The following is a 12258-nucleotide window of genomic DNA, read 5'->3' as shown; positions in this document are numbered from 1 at the left end:
CCCTTTCCCAGACCCTCTTTAGAGATGTTGATGCTCAGGGTCAGAGAAGCAGAGTTCGCCTGGCCAGTGTGGCCCAGCCCCTGGGACTGCGAGCTAAATCCTTGACCCTGCTCCATCACAACCATCGGCTCAGGGTCTGCCCTTGTGTTGCATACTTGATAGCTCCACCAGCCTTTCCTGAAAACACGGCAGAGGAAGAAATGCTGATATTCCTGTTGCAGGGTGCCAGGGAGATGGGCGTGGAGTGGGGCTGGAGGGCAGAAGTCAGTGAAAGACAGGCTAACCCGTCCCCAGTCAGTTCAGCAAATGTTGTAACAATTCATTCAATTATGTTAAGTGTCCATGAAAGGAATCCTAAGCCCTCCCTTGGGCCACTTCTGTTCTAAGAGATTGTAATTGTTTGAGACTAACCATGGTTTTTTTCTTTTGCCTTCAGGTGATTCTCATTTTGACAAAGCTCTATGACTATAACCTGGGGAGCATCACTGAGAGCTCGCTGTGGAGGTAGGTGGATAAACTGAGTTCATAATGACTATATCTATTTAACAGTCACGCTCAGCATGGCTCTCTCCCACTTTCTTTTGCTTAGTGGTGAGAGTCTGGGTTTTGTGCTGTTCCTTCTCTGCTTCCTTTCACAGTGGAGTAGGCTTGATTCCCAGGCAGGCCAAGGCCTTTCTTTCTTACAATCAGTGAGATTTTTTTTTGTTAATATGGTGTGTTTTAGGGCATTGCCACACTTATCACTCATCAGTGAGCTAACTGGAGCAGGAGAGTGGAGGTCTCTTTGTAAAAGGAAACCACTCAAGAAGGAGGACAGCAGTCCCTGGCTTCCCACCACTGTCAGGTACTCACAACTTCTTCTCTACGGTCCTGCCCTGTGGGAACCAGCAGCAGGAGCAGGTGCACATGAACAGCTGTATGCATACAGCTGTGTCGGGGATCATGCGGCTTGGCCTCACACACACTGAGAATCGAATAAATGCCTTTTCTGATGATTGGGTCCAGGTATGAACATGCTGTTGGGCTGCCTGGGTCTGAACGCAGGCACCATAAACTCCTCAGAAACTCAGTGTGGTTCTGTTATTTCCATTTCTTTCTGACATTCTGTTTGTTGTTGTTTCAGTTTTTTGTTTGTTTTTTTGATGTCTTATGCCATGGTGATCATTCTTACCAACCCATGCCACGTGTCCCTACTGGGACCCAACTCTTGAGCCAAAGAGCAGTGGCTCTGTCTGGTTCATCCAGAATCACATGACTAGCCCCGAGTCAAGGATAGGATGAAGACAGGTCCAGGTTGTGTGTGACTGAAAGTATGGTGAGTTTGGTAGGAGCCTTAATGAATTGTAATTTTTTTAGCACATTAAAGGACCCAGCACACAGTGTGTTATTTAAATTCCATAACTCTTTCTCAGATTCTCCACACTGAATAAGCTGACGCATCCTTGATAGATTTTTTTCTAATGTATGCACATATATAAGAATAAAAGCCAACATTTTTCTCTGTTCTGCAGTGCATTAACCATACCAAGGACAGTGTGCATATTAGGCCATTAGAAGAAGGTTCTGTCTGAGTGGGACTGGGGATGGTAGCAGTCGTCTCTCTGCCTGCACCAGGGGATGGGTGAGCCAGTGGGGAATGGGCAGCAGATTGTCCTGCCGGAGGAAGCTCGGGTTCCATGTGTAGCTTTTTCTCTGAGCATTGTCCCTCACATCATGAAGGAGAAAGTTCTTCTGATCTTAAGGAGGGATTAATGAAATAAAATGACATCACATCCCGTTAATATTAGGAGTTGTTGGAGTAGTAGAGGTTGATGTCATGGGTTGAAACTCATTAAGATGTGATAAGAGTGCCTTACAATCTTTTCAGGATGCTTCATTGTTCTCACAAATATTTAATAAGCTTTTCTAATGTATCCACAATAGACATTTATCATGAATGTTCTATATGCAGTATATTGAAAATATATACTGTGATGCCCTAATACCCTTGCAAAGTCCCTGAAATACTGTTATAAAAGTACACACCCTACTGAAAATAGCTTTTGGTAAAGCAAATGTGACAGCTAGGACAGTGTCGATGCCTAGGGTTTTCGTAGGAGTCACCTGGTTGCATGACTCGTGATGACCATTCTTGCTGTGGAGGGCAGCCGGGTGGGGTGATGACACTGGGAGGAGTGGAGCTGTCCCGGGTGGGCAGAGCTCAGGAGGGAGAAAGTGGAGGTTCTGAATCATTGGCTTCCACCTTTGCCGGAAGGAAACTTGAAGGCTGAGCTTGACCTCATTTTCTCCTGCAATGCTTCATCCATTTTATACAGACATTTTCTTGTACCAAAATTCAGGACTGCCCCTCAGAGAGGATTTATACATCCTCAAGGCGTGTGGCACAGAAGCCGGAACCTCACGTGTTACTCAGTAAGTCTCTCTGAGTGCATCAGTGAGCACAATTTGTTATTTCTACCGTTCAGCCAACAATGATGACTGCCCTTACCTTTCCTTTCCTTTGCAACGGAATCTGGATTAACTTCTTCATGCCTTGGTTTGTTGTGGCCCAGGGAGGGGATTGCACAGATACATAGATACAAACTCTGATCTCCACATCGGAATTTCTGCAGGGGGAAAGTTCAGGCGACAGAAGTTTTTTTTGCATGTAACCTGCCTTATGTATTCCTACTGAACAAGGTCTTCAAGCAGCCATCTAGAACTGTCCAAGTCCTGAAGATAAATCAAATGCAAATAGAATTTCTGCCATGCCAACCTAACTATTGCAGTAAAAATACAAGATGGTGCTTTAAACATTGTTTGTGTATAGATTTTTTTCTTCTCAGCTAATGTGTGTCCTTGAATTTAGCTTGCTGTTTATTGATAATAGTAGTGATGCTGGTGATAATGGTAAGAGGAATAATATATTTTTTGAAAGTTTGTTGAGCAGCACTGTGTGTCAGTCATGAAACTTAGTGCTGTGTTTGGGTCACTGTATCGTATTCACTTAAATGTATACCACAGCTACAACTAATGAGGGGTAGCCCATGTGCTCATAGACATGCCATATATTCTTTGCTTGTTTGTCTTCCAGAGGTATATTTTCTGATAAATCTTTCGCTATCTAAACAATGTTTTACATATATTACTTTACATTACTATGTATTGTCTATATATCACATATCTGGTGAAGCATGTATACTTACGACCAGGAGTTTCAAATCACTATAGCATTCTCTTTTAATATTTGAAGGCAGAAAGAGAGTGAGGGAGCACAGAGACCGGGAGAAGAAAAGAGAGAGTTTTCCACCCACTAGTGCATGCAATGACTGGGACTCAGCCAGGCAAAGCCAGGAAGCTGGGACTCAGCCTGGGTCTCCCATGTGCTTGGAAAAGCTCCAACTGCTTGAGCTATCAGTGAAGTTGCCAGGATGTGCATTGGCAGGAAACTGGAAAGAGAAACAGTACAAAGGTGGCAGCACTCTAAAAAAGGACATGGGCATCCCACCTGGTGTTTTCATGGCTGCGCCGCCCCAGTACTGTTATTCCATTCTATGCAGCAGTTGGCCCACTGATGCAAAATACAAGGTGATAGAGAAATGACTTTTTCTCCGAGAGAATAATCGCATGCACTTCTCAGTTGAGCTCTTACTCTTCAAGTTTTTTTTCCCCTGTTGAATAGTCCAATGCAGGCAAGTGGCAAGTAGCCTTGGGGCATCCGAGTAGTGAGAGACCAACAGGCAGTTGACCTGGTATTGATGTCCTAGGGTCTTACACTTCTGTGAATTCACAAGCCAGGAGTGACAGAGCAAGAAGTTGCTGTACCAAGGTGTTGTCATTGATTGCAGCTTAATCCTGGAGCAGGTTGCTGATTTTGTTTTCTGTTGTGTTGCTGTTGACTCAGGGAGTCAAACTGAGAGGAGGGAAGGCTGTTCTGACACACCGAACTATTCACTGCACCTTAGAACCATCTCTACCTCATAATAGATTAACCTTGGAGATGAGTCGTGCATGGTGGTTTTAACATGTTGAAACGAGATAACCTTAAAAGTGTGGATAAATAAAATGTCAAAATCTAGATACAGTATTTCTGAGGAGCAATATACTCATCTTATTTCCCCTCTTGTACCTGAGTGATCAACACATTGCTGAGAGAGGCTTAGCTGGTGAGAAAGCCCTGGGCGATTCTGGAAGGAGCTGAAAATGCTGCTGTTCTCTGTTAAAGGGGCATACAACTCACGGTGGTTGAAGCCACCTTCACTGTCCTGTTTTCCTATTCATTTAATGCACAAGCATTTTTCTGACTAAGCCTCCACAAGTATGGCATTCTTAGAGAGCAAAACCTGCTTTAGGGGGGCAGACAGGATCTTGGGGTACTGGCGCGAATGAGTTGGATTTTTAATGGGATTCTGCATTAGTAGCCCTTTTTTCCATTATCCCAGTGGATGATTTTCTGTTGGTTGGATAGTGCCTCTGTGGAGGATTTGCTCAGACAGAGCCAAGAGGAGCCATGAAGTCGTAACCAGGGCACTGTGCTATCTGAAGAGCTCCTAGGCTTCAGGCTGGAGGAAGCTGCTCTGAAAACTGGGCGTGGTTCTCCTGCCTGGTGCGTAAGCCCTGTTAGCTGAAAGCCGCTTTACTCTTCCAATTCTGCATCCAAGGCAGGAGCAAGCTGTGGCTTAGATCAGAAACAATGGATCTTGGAATCACGGGTATCTGACCAGGTGAATGCATTTTCAAAAACTGAGCCAGGGCATTGCCTCAAGTGCTGGTATCCCACATGAGTGTTGTCAGTGTACTTTAATGGAAATTTCTGTCAGTAATGCTTGTGTTACATCTTTCATACATTTAATCGTCTATGGAAATGTAGTTCTGCCTGTCTAATTCCCAGACCCCTGGCAGAGCTAACACTTCTTCATTAACCCTGCGATATCTAATGTGTCTTTGTCCTATAGTAGTTATTAGATATGTGTTTATTTAGTTCCGTTCAGTAAACCTCCCTAAGCAACCTTATGTGCACCAGCCACTGTAATGACCAATCAGAGGATCTACACCTGAGAGCGAGGAATTCATTCTTGTTTCCACAAACTTGAAATACACTGAATAACAGACACCCAGTGGGTAAGAACAGAAGTGTGATTAGTGCAGTAGTTATGCATATGCTGTTGTGACGTCTTCTCTGTCTCTGTATCAACTTGGAAATGCAAACTGTGGCCATGCCCTTGTTTGTGTTTTAGTTTGCTCCACAATCAAAATAGAATGTGGATTCTATTAAACATTTAAAACATGTCACTTTGAATCTCTACATTTAGAAATGGTTTAGGGGACCTGGTGTGGTGGCCTTGGGACCAAAGTCCTCGGCTTGAACACACCATGATCCCATATGGACACTGGTTCTAATCCCTGCAGCCCCACTTTGTATCCAGCTCTCTGCTTGCGGGCTGGGAAAGCAGTGGAGGACGGCCCAAAGCCTTGGGATCCTGTGCCCGCGTGGGAGACCTGGAGGAGGCTCCTGGCTCCCGGTTTCAGATCGGCTCATTTCAGGCTATTGCGACTACTTGGGGAGTGAATCATTGGATGAAAAATCTTCCTTTCTGTCTCTCTTCCTCTCTGTGTGTCTGAATTTGCAATAAAAAAAAGAGAGAGAGAGAGAGAAATGGTTTAGGATTGCTCAAAGCAACAGTTGTTTATATCCTGCCTTTTAAGCTAATCCTGTATGAGTAGAACATGTGTTGAATATCTTGCCAATGACCTAGTCAAGTACCATAGTTTATACTCCCAGAGGAAGAACAAAACCAATGTCAGAAAAGCATGGACAGTCAAGTCAAGGCATGGCTCTGTTCATGGTGTCCTGGACTTGCTTGTCAGCTCCCTTTGATTGTAACAAAGGTTTGTGACACACCCTGTGAAGGTGGCTTCGGCAAGCACCTGACGGAGATCTGCCCAGGATGTGAGGTCTGTGCAGCTCTGTGAGGACCTTCCCTCAGCCTATCCCCCTGCACTCTTCATTTCCTCTGTGATTGCTTCTCTGCTGAGTTCTCCACTTCCCCTCTTAGCAAATAATGGATGCGCTGCACAGTCAAGCAAAAACTGTAGTGAGGCTCTAACAACTTTATCAATACGAGCTGAGGAAGCAAGTATGGAAAATTACACTGAGTAAAAGCAAGGTAACTGGCATTCTGATGTCAAATCAGGCTGTCGATTCAAGAAAGTTTAGAATGTTTATATTCTCATTGTACAACATTGCCTTGAGCACCGCCTGGTGAAATCTTACATACATGGAGTTCTTTGGGGTATTGATTACTGTCATGCAGATCCTGCTATGAGCCAAATGTTTTTACATTCTCAGAATCCCTCAAGAATCTTCCTACTCAGCTGACATTGATTTGTCCTGTATCAAAATGAGCTTATTATTTTTTTTAAACATTTATTTATTTTATTACAAAGATATACAGAGAGGAGGAGAGACAGAGAGGAAGATCTTCCTTCTGATGATTCACTCCCCAAGTGAGCCGCAACGGCCGGTGCGCGCCGATCTGAAGCCGGGAACCAGGAACCTCCTCCAGGTCTCCCACGCGGGTGCAGGGTCCCAATGCATTGGGCCGTCCTCGACTAAAATGAGCTTATTATTAACAAGTAATCAAACCATGGGAATTCCGTTTTCTTTGCGTTTAGAGATCTGTGCTAAACACAAAGAAAGTTGCAGGATCGCCAGGCACCATTTGATGCTATCCAGGATGTAAAGTCTCATTTCCATTCAAATGAGACTTATTTTAAAATGTGTTTATACCTACTCTGCTGTAAGTAAGCCTTTGCTTCTTTCTGTCATACCTCTTTGTTGCTTTGATTTATTGTGCATTATCTGAAATGATCTTGTGACTTGTCTACTCTCTGATGCCACCATGGAACCATCGGTGGCCTGAGGACAGAGACCTTGTTTACCTTATTTTTGCAGTGTCCAGGAGAGTGCCTGACATACGGGCATTCAAGAGAGATTTGACAAATTATTTGAGTGGATAATCACATACGGAGCTCATGGTCAGAGGTGTGAATGAAGCTGTGACTAGGTTCTGATTGTTGCCCTGAAGGGATTCACTCGGCAGTGGAGGAGACAGATAAACAAATGATGGGTTAGATCAGTGTGTCAAGAGCCCTACTAGAGCTGCCACTGAGATGGAAAGGAAATCCTTCCCCAGGAGAGGAGACCTGAGCCTGGTCTCAAAGGAAGAGCATGAACTAGGCCAGCAAGGAGACTAATTATGTATGTATAGGGCATGCACTGTATTTCAGGTACCTTTAAGTACCAGTAGCACGGTTTCTGTGGAGGAAACTGTGCAAGATCAGTACGTAGCATGTGTACAGGTCAGTTTGCATGTCTTCTGTACCAAATATTCTGGTTTGTGTCACAAAGACAGTAACATATCTGCCAAAGTCAAGGGCGAAAGGAAGAGTTGCTCAAGTATGAATTTCAGGAAAAATACGATTGTGTTCCATTTTTCATTACTCTAACAAAATACCTTCAGCTGGGTTATGTATAAAGCAAAGAGGTTTACTTGGGTCACAGCCTTGGAGGCTGGGATTCTGTTTCTTTCACCAATGGCATCATGTCAGGAACAGGTACGTTAAGGAACTCTGTGGCAAGAATGGCAGCTAGAAATCAGTGTGGCACCCAGCTGAAACTGAAAGGAACTACACTGCTCCCTCCCACAGGCAGCACTGCCAGTGAGCTCAGCCCTTCTTGCTGGGTTCCTCTCATTGTAGAAGTTCCACCACTTTTTTTTAAACATTTATATGTTGCAGACCATCCTCAGGACACATGAAACTTCACACATTACATTCAAGCTGTATCTAAAATATGGCACTTGGTGTCATGTTGTGTATTCATTGAGATAAGAAGCAAAAGTGTTTAAAATGAGAATAGCAATCAGTTAAGGAAGAAGAGATGTGAAAAGGTTGACATTTTTAGGATATTCGTGAATGGATTACGGGGTATAGGAAAGTAAATTTGATAGGTGATGTAAGTTAAAAATCAACAACATATAAAAGAGAAACCTGGACTCCCATGTTTATTACAGTAGCACTCTCGAGAACCAAGATATGGAATCAATGTAAATGCTCATCTACAATGAATGAGAAAGACACCGTACAGTATGACTCAGCAATAGAATGGAATTAAATCCTGACCCTGGCAGTAAAATGGATGGAATTAGAGATCATTCTAATAAATGAAAGATGCCAGGCACAGAAAGAGAAATGCTGTATATTTTCAGTCAGGAGTATATATACCATGTATTAAATGTGTGTGTGTGTGTGTATATCCAGTCAGGAGTATATATATTCAGTTAGGAGTATATATACCATGTATTAAATGTATAAATAGTGCATTGCATATATTATTAAGCATGTAATAAATTATATTTATGTGTTCATAATTTATGTCTATTTGAAATTGTGCTTGCCAGAAGCTGGGAAGCATAGGTGGACACTGAGATTGGATAAAGTGTACCAAAACATAGTTGGGTGAAGCAAAAATATTCAGGTATCTCATAAAACAGTAGGGTTAAGAGTAGTCCAAAGGTAAAGGAAATAAGAAGGCTAATTTCCTGATATTATTCATGTATGCTGTGTATATATGTTGAATACTATACTATACCACAAAATGCAAATATGACGTATTATTCCAAATTTTAAAAAGGATAGAGCAACATTTCAACCCATAAATATATATCTTTGTTCATACAAAATCCTGGACGTTTAAGAAGCTATAAATATTAGCCTGATTTGATTGTCAGCCATGTCATGCATTGGAAACCCACATGAAATTTTTTCAATGTACCCATAGTATGTAAAATTAAAATAATTATACATTTTTTACAAATGAATGGGATCAGCTGGGTGATTATGAAAATGAGAAAGAGGGCCTAGTGTGATGGCTCCATGGCTAAATCCTCAACCTGGAAGTGCTGGTATCCCATATGGGTACCAGTTCATGTCCCAGATGCTCCACTTCCTGTTCAGCTCCCTGCTTATAGTCTGGGAAAGTGGTTGAGGACGGCCCAAAGCCCTGGGACCCTGTACCCTTTCAGGAGACCTGGAAGAAGCTCCTGGCTTCTGGCTTTGGATCAGCTCAACTCCAGCCATTGAGGCCATTTGGGGAGTGGATTAGCAGATGAAAGTTCTTTCTGTTTCTCCTTCTTTCTATAAATATGAAATGGCTCTCCAAAAAATAACTGTCTTTTTAAATTGAGAGAGAAATAGATGTGCAGAGGCTTCTCCACTTCTGTTTTCCACTCTTCTAATGAATTATAAAATCATTTCAGAAGGAAACTTATGGGGGGGGGTTAGATTTAGACAACTCAGATGAAACTTGGTGGTGAATCGTGAGAATTAGAACCTTGGAGTCCAAGCAGAAGGACTGCAGTGAAAACAAGTAAGACAGATATCTAGAAGACACCGTGTAATTAGTGGGGAAGAAAAGTAAGGAACAAACAGAAGAAATTTGTAGAGTCTGTAAAAAGGACAGTCTGTGGAGCCAAGGGAGTAGTTGCAACTTGGAAGGTAGAAAAATGAGGCACGCGTGCATGCGCGCGCGCGCGCGCACACACACACACACACACACACACACACAACTGCTGTACTGCAGCCGCTAAGGATCTATGACCAGGAAATGACAAGTACAGAAATGGGGAAAAGGATGCAGAGATGACTATTTCAAGGAAACAGTGAAGGGAAGCAAAAAAGAAAAGCAAGATTCTGGGTAAATGAGGTCAAAGGCTAAATAGAAGCTGTTTCCTTTCTATCTCTCAGGACTGGTATAATGGCATAGTGGATAAAGCTGTTACGATGGTAACATCTCTTATAGGCCTTGCTCCACTTCTGATCCAGCTCCCTGTTAATGTGCCTGGAAAAGCAGTGGTGTTGAAATCACTGGGGCCTGGCATCCACCTAGCAGATCTGGAAGAAACTGCTGGCCCCTGGCTTTATTCTAACCCTGTCCTTACTTTAGTATCCATTTGAGGAGTGAACCAGCAGATGGAAGAGCTCTGTCTCTCCATCTCTCTGTAACTCTCCCTTTCAAATAAATAAATAGTTTCAAAAGAGAAATCTGTGAAAAGAGATTGAAAGTGTGGGAACATTTAAGAAAGAATTGAACTGATAGGGAACTCAGTGGTAAGGAAGAAGTTAAATCAGAGCTTTGAATTACCCAGCCATGGTTGGGCAGAGCCAGGAGTGGGGAAGGATGTGTCAGGGATATATTTTTCACCACCTTCACTGGGAAGGCCAGTCTGTGAGCTCACATAGTTTTTGCTTTCCTGGAGGAGCAGACCCTTTGGGTGCACACTGGGTAGGAGAGGGGCTGGTAGGGGCAGGAAGACACCTTGCTAAACAATGCTGAGACCCCAGCTGGGATCACAAACTGAGGTGGAGAAGATTGTGTTTTTGTTCCAGTGAGCCCACAATATGTTAAGTTATTGTGGGAAGTAGGAAGGACCAGAGGGTGTGCAGGTAGAGGATGGAGATAAGGAGTTCCTGACTAAGTAGAGGAGGAAGGGATGCCAGGGGGCAGGGAACAAGACCCACAAAGCAACATTAAAACCCCCATACAAGCATGTCTAAAAGCCTAAATAACACTTAAGAAATATCATCAAGGGAAGCTTGTCTTTTGATAATAGAAAACTTAGAACACATCTAGCCCGCAGGGGACTCTGTGAAAAGGAACTGGTCCCCATGGGTGAAGCTCATCAGAAAAGCCTTTTGTTAAGGCTGCTCTTAAGAAATCCATGCAGCTCTGTAGGTGAGGGAGCTGTAGCGTTCTGCTTGTTTGTGGAGCAGCTGGAGCTACTTGTCACAACCCCCTATGTTTGCCAGCTATTGGTGACAACCCACCTTCACACTGCTGGAGAGCACTACACAGCCATTTCTCATTCTGGTAGACATTCTCCACACAGCTTTTTCTCTGTGTCCTGAGACTTGCATGTTAACCACAGTTGGTCGTCATTGTGATGTTTGTCAATATAGAGTACCTAGAGCAGCTATGTTGAAGTAATACCAACTTCCTTTTAAGTTACTATTGTTCTACCATAATTTTTTCCTGGTTTTTATATATATACACACACACACACACACACACACACACACATGCATATACATCCATGCACATATATACACACATACATGTATATCTATATGTAATATATAATTTAGTATATATTATAATTTATGTTATATATAGCTATATATATATATATATATAGAAAGAGAGAGAGAGAGAGAGATACTTTAATTGATTGAGTTTTAATTGATCTTTGTTGGGCTTCTCCTGGTCCTATCTTACTGGGTGACTGCATTCCCTAACATTTTATTTTGTAAAATTGTCAGTAAATGAAAAAATTATCATTTGTTCCAGCCATGGTGAACTACTTGGGCTCTATTGAAACAGCTGTTCTCATAAGATTACTTTATATAAGATGTGAGTGTATGGACTCTGTGTTGGAGTGTCTGAGTTTCAATCCAGGCCCTGGCTAGCTCTGAAACTCAGTTGATATTTAAGGTCTTTGTCTTTCATTTTCCTATCAGAATGAGTACATTTCTCTCACAGAATTTTGTTGACACCCATGCTTAGTATGTATCACCTAGTAAAAGCACTACAACAAAAACACAAATGACAATCTGGCTGTTGTATTTCTGTGGCCTTTACTTGTGTGCTTTTTCTTCTAATAGATTGGCCTAGCCAGTAAAACTGTTGGCCGTTGATATGATTTATTGTAAGCCATGCATTTGTCTCTCACTTTGTATTAACTGAGCTAATCTTACGTAAGTCTACAATGTTGGTCCTACAAATGTACACTTAAACTGTTTCTTTTTAATTTGACTGAAAGGAAGAAAAATGTTCATATAGAGAAAGAGTAGGATGGGTGAGTGAGAGGGATCTTTTCTCCATCCGTTCAGCCTCCGAATACGCTAACTAGAGCTGCCCCAGGTTGCAGCCAGGAGGTTAGAACTCCATTTGGGTCACTCACACAGGGGGCATGTATCCAGGTAGCTGTATCATGAGGAACCTGAAATAGAGAAAGCTGCAGAAGAACCCAAGAATGCCAAGTAGTGGAGAAGGGATGCCAGCCCTGATAAGTCAATCCCAGGCTTTGAATACCACAGGGACTGTCTCTTGTGGAATTTTTCCCTAACAACCCCCTTGCACACAGAGAATAAATGACTGTTCATATGATAACTTTATATTAAAAATGTTTCCTTGTGAATGTTTCATTTCAAAATGTAAGC

At 42.6% G+C, this 12258-nt stretch overlaps 1 protein-coding gene across 5 annotated transcripts in view; it reads left to right on the top strand.

Annotated features, from left to right (window-relative positions):
- SORCS1 (sortilin related VPS10 domain containing receptor 1) overlaps nt 1–12258 on the top strand; it is a 488198-nt gene that overhangs the window by 173642 nt on the left and 302298 nt on the right. For all 5 annotated transcript variants that reach the window (XM_058671339.1, XM_004579869.3, XM_004579866.2 and 2 more), the window contains exon 2: nt 437–504. In XM_058671339.1, coding sequence (XP_058527322.1) covers nt 437–504 — 68 coding nt within the window. The remainder of the gene's footprint in view (nt 1–436; nt 505–12258) is intronic.

This window comes from Ochotona princeps, chromosome 13 (genome assembly GCF_030435755.1).
Source record: "Ochotona princeps isolate mOchPri1 chromosome 13, mOchPri1.hap1, whole genome shotgun sequence".
NCBI classification, from domain to species: Eukaryota; Metazoa; Chordata; class Mammalia; order Lagomorpha; family Ochotonidae; genus Ochotona; species Ochotona princeps.
This window is presented reverse-complemented; position numbering and strand designations above follow the sequence as displayed.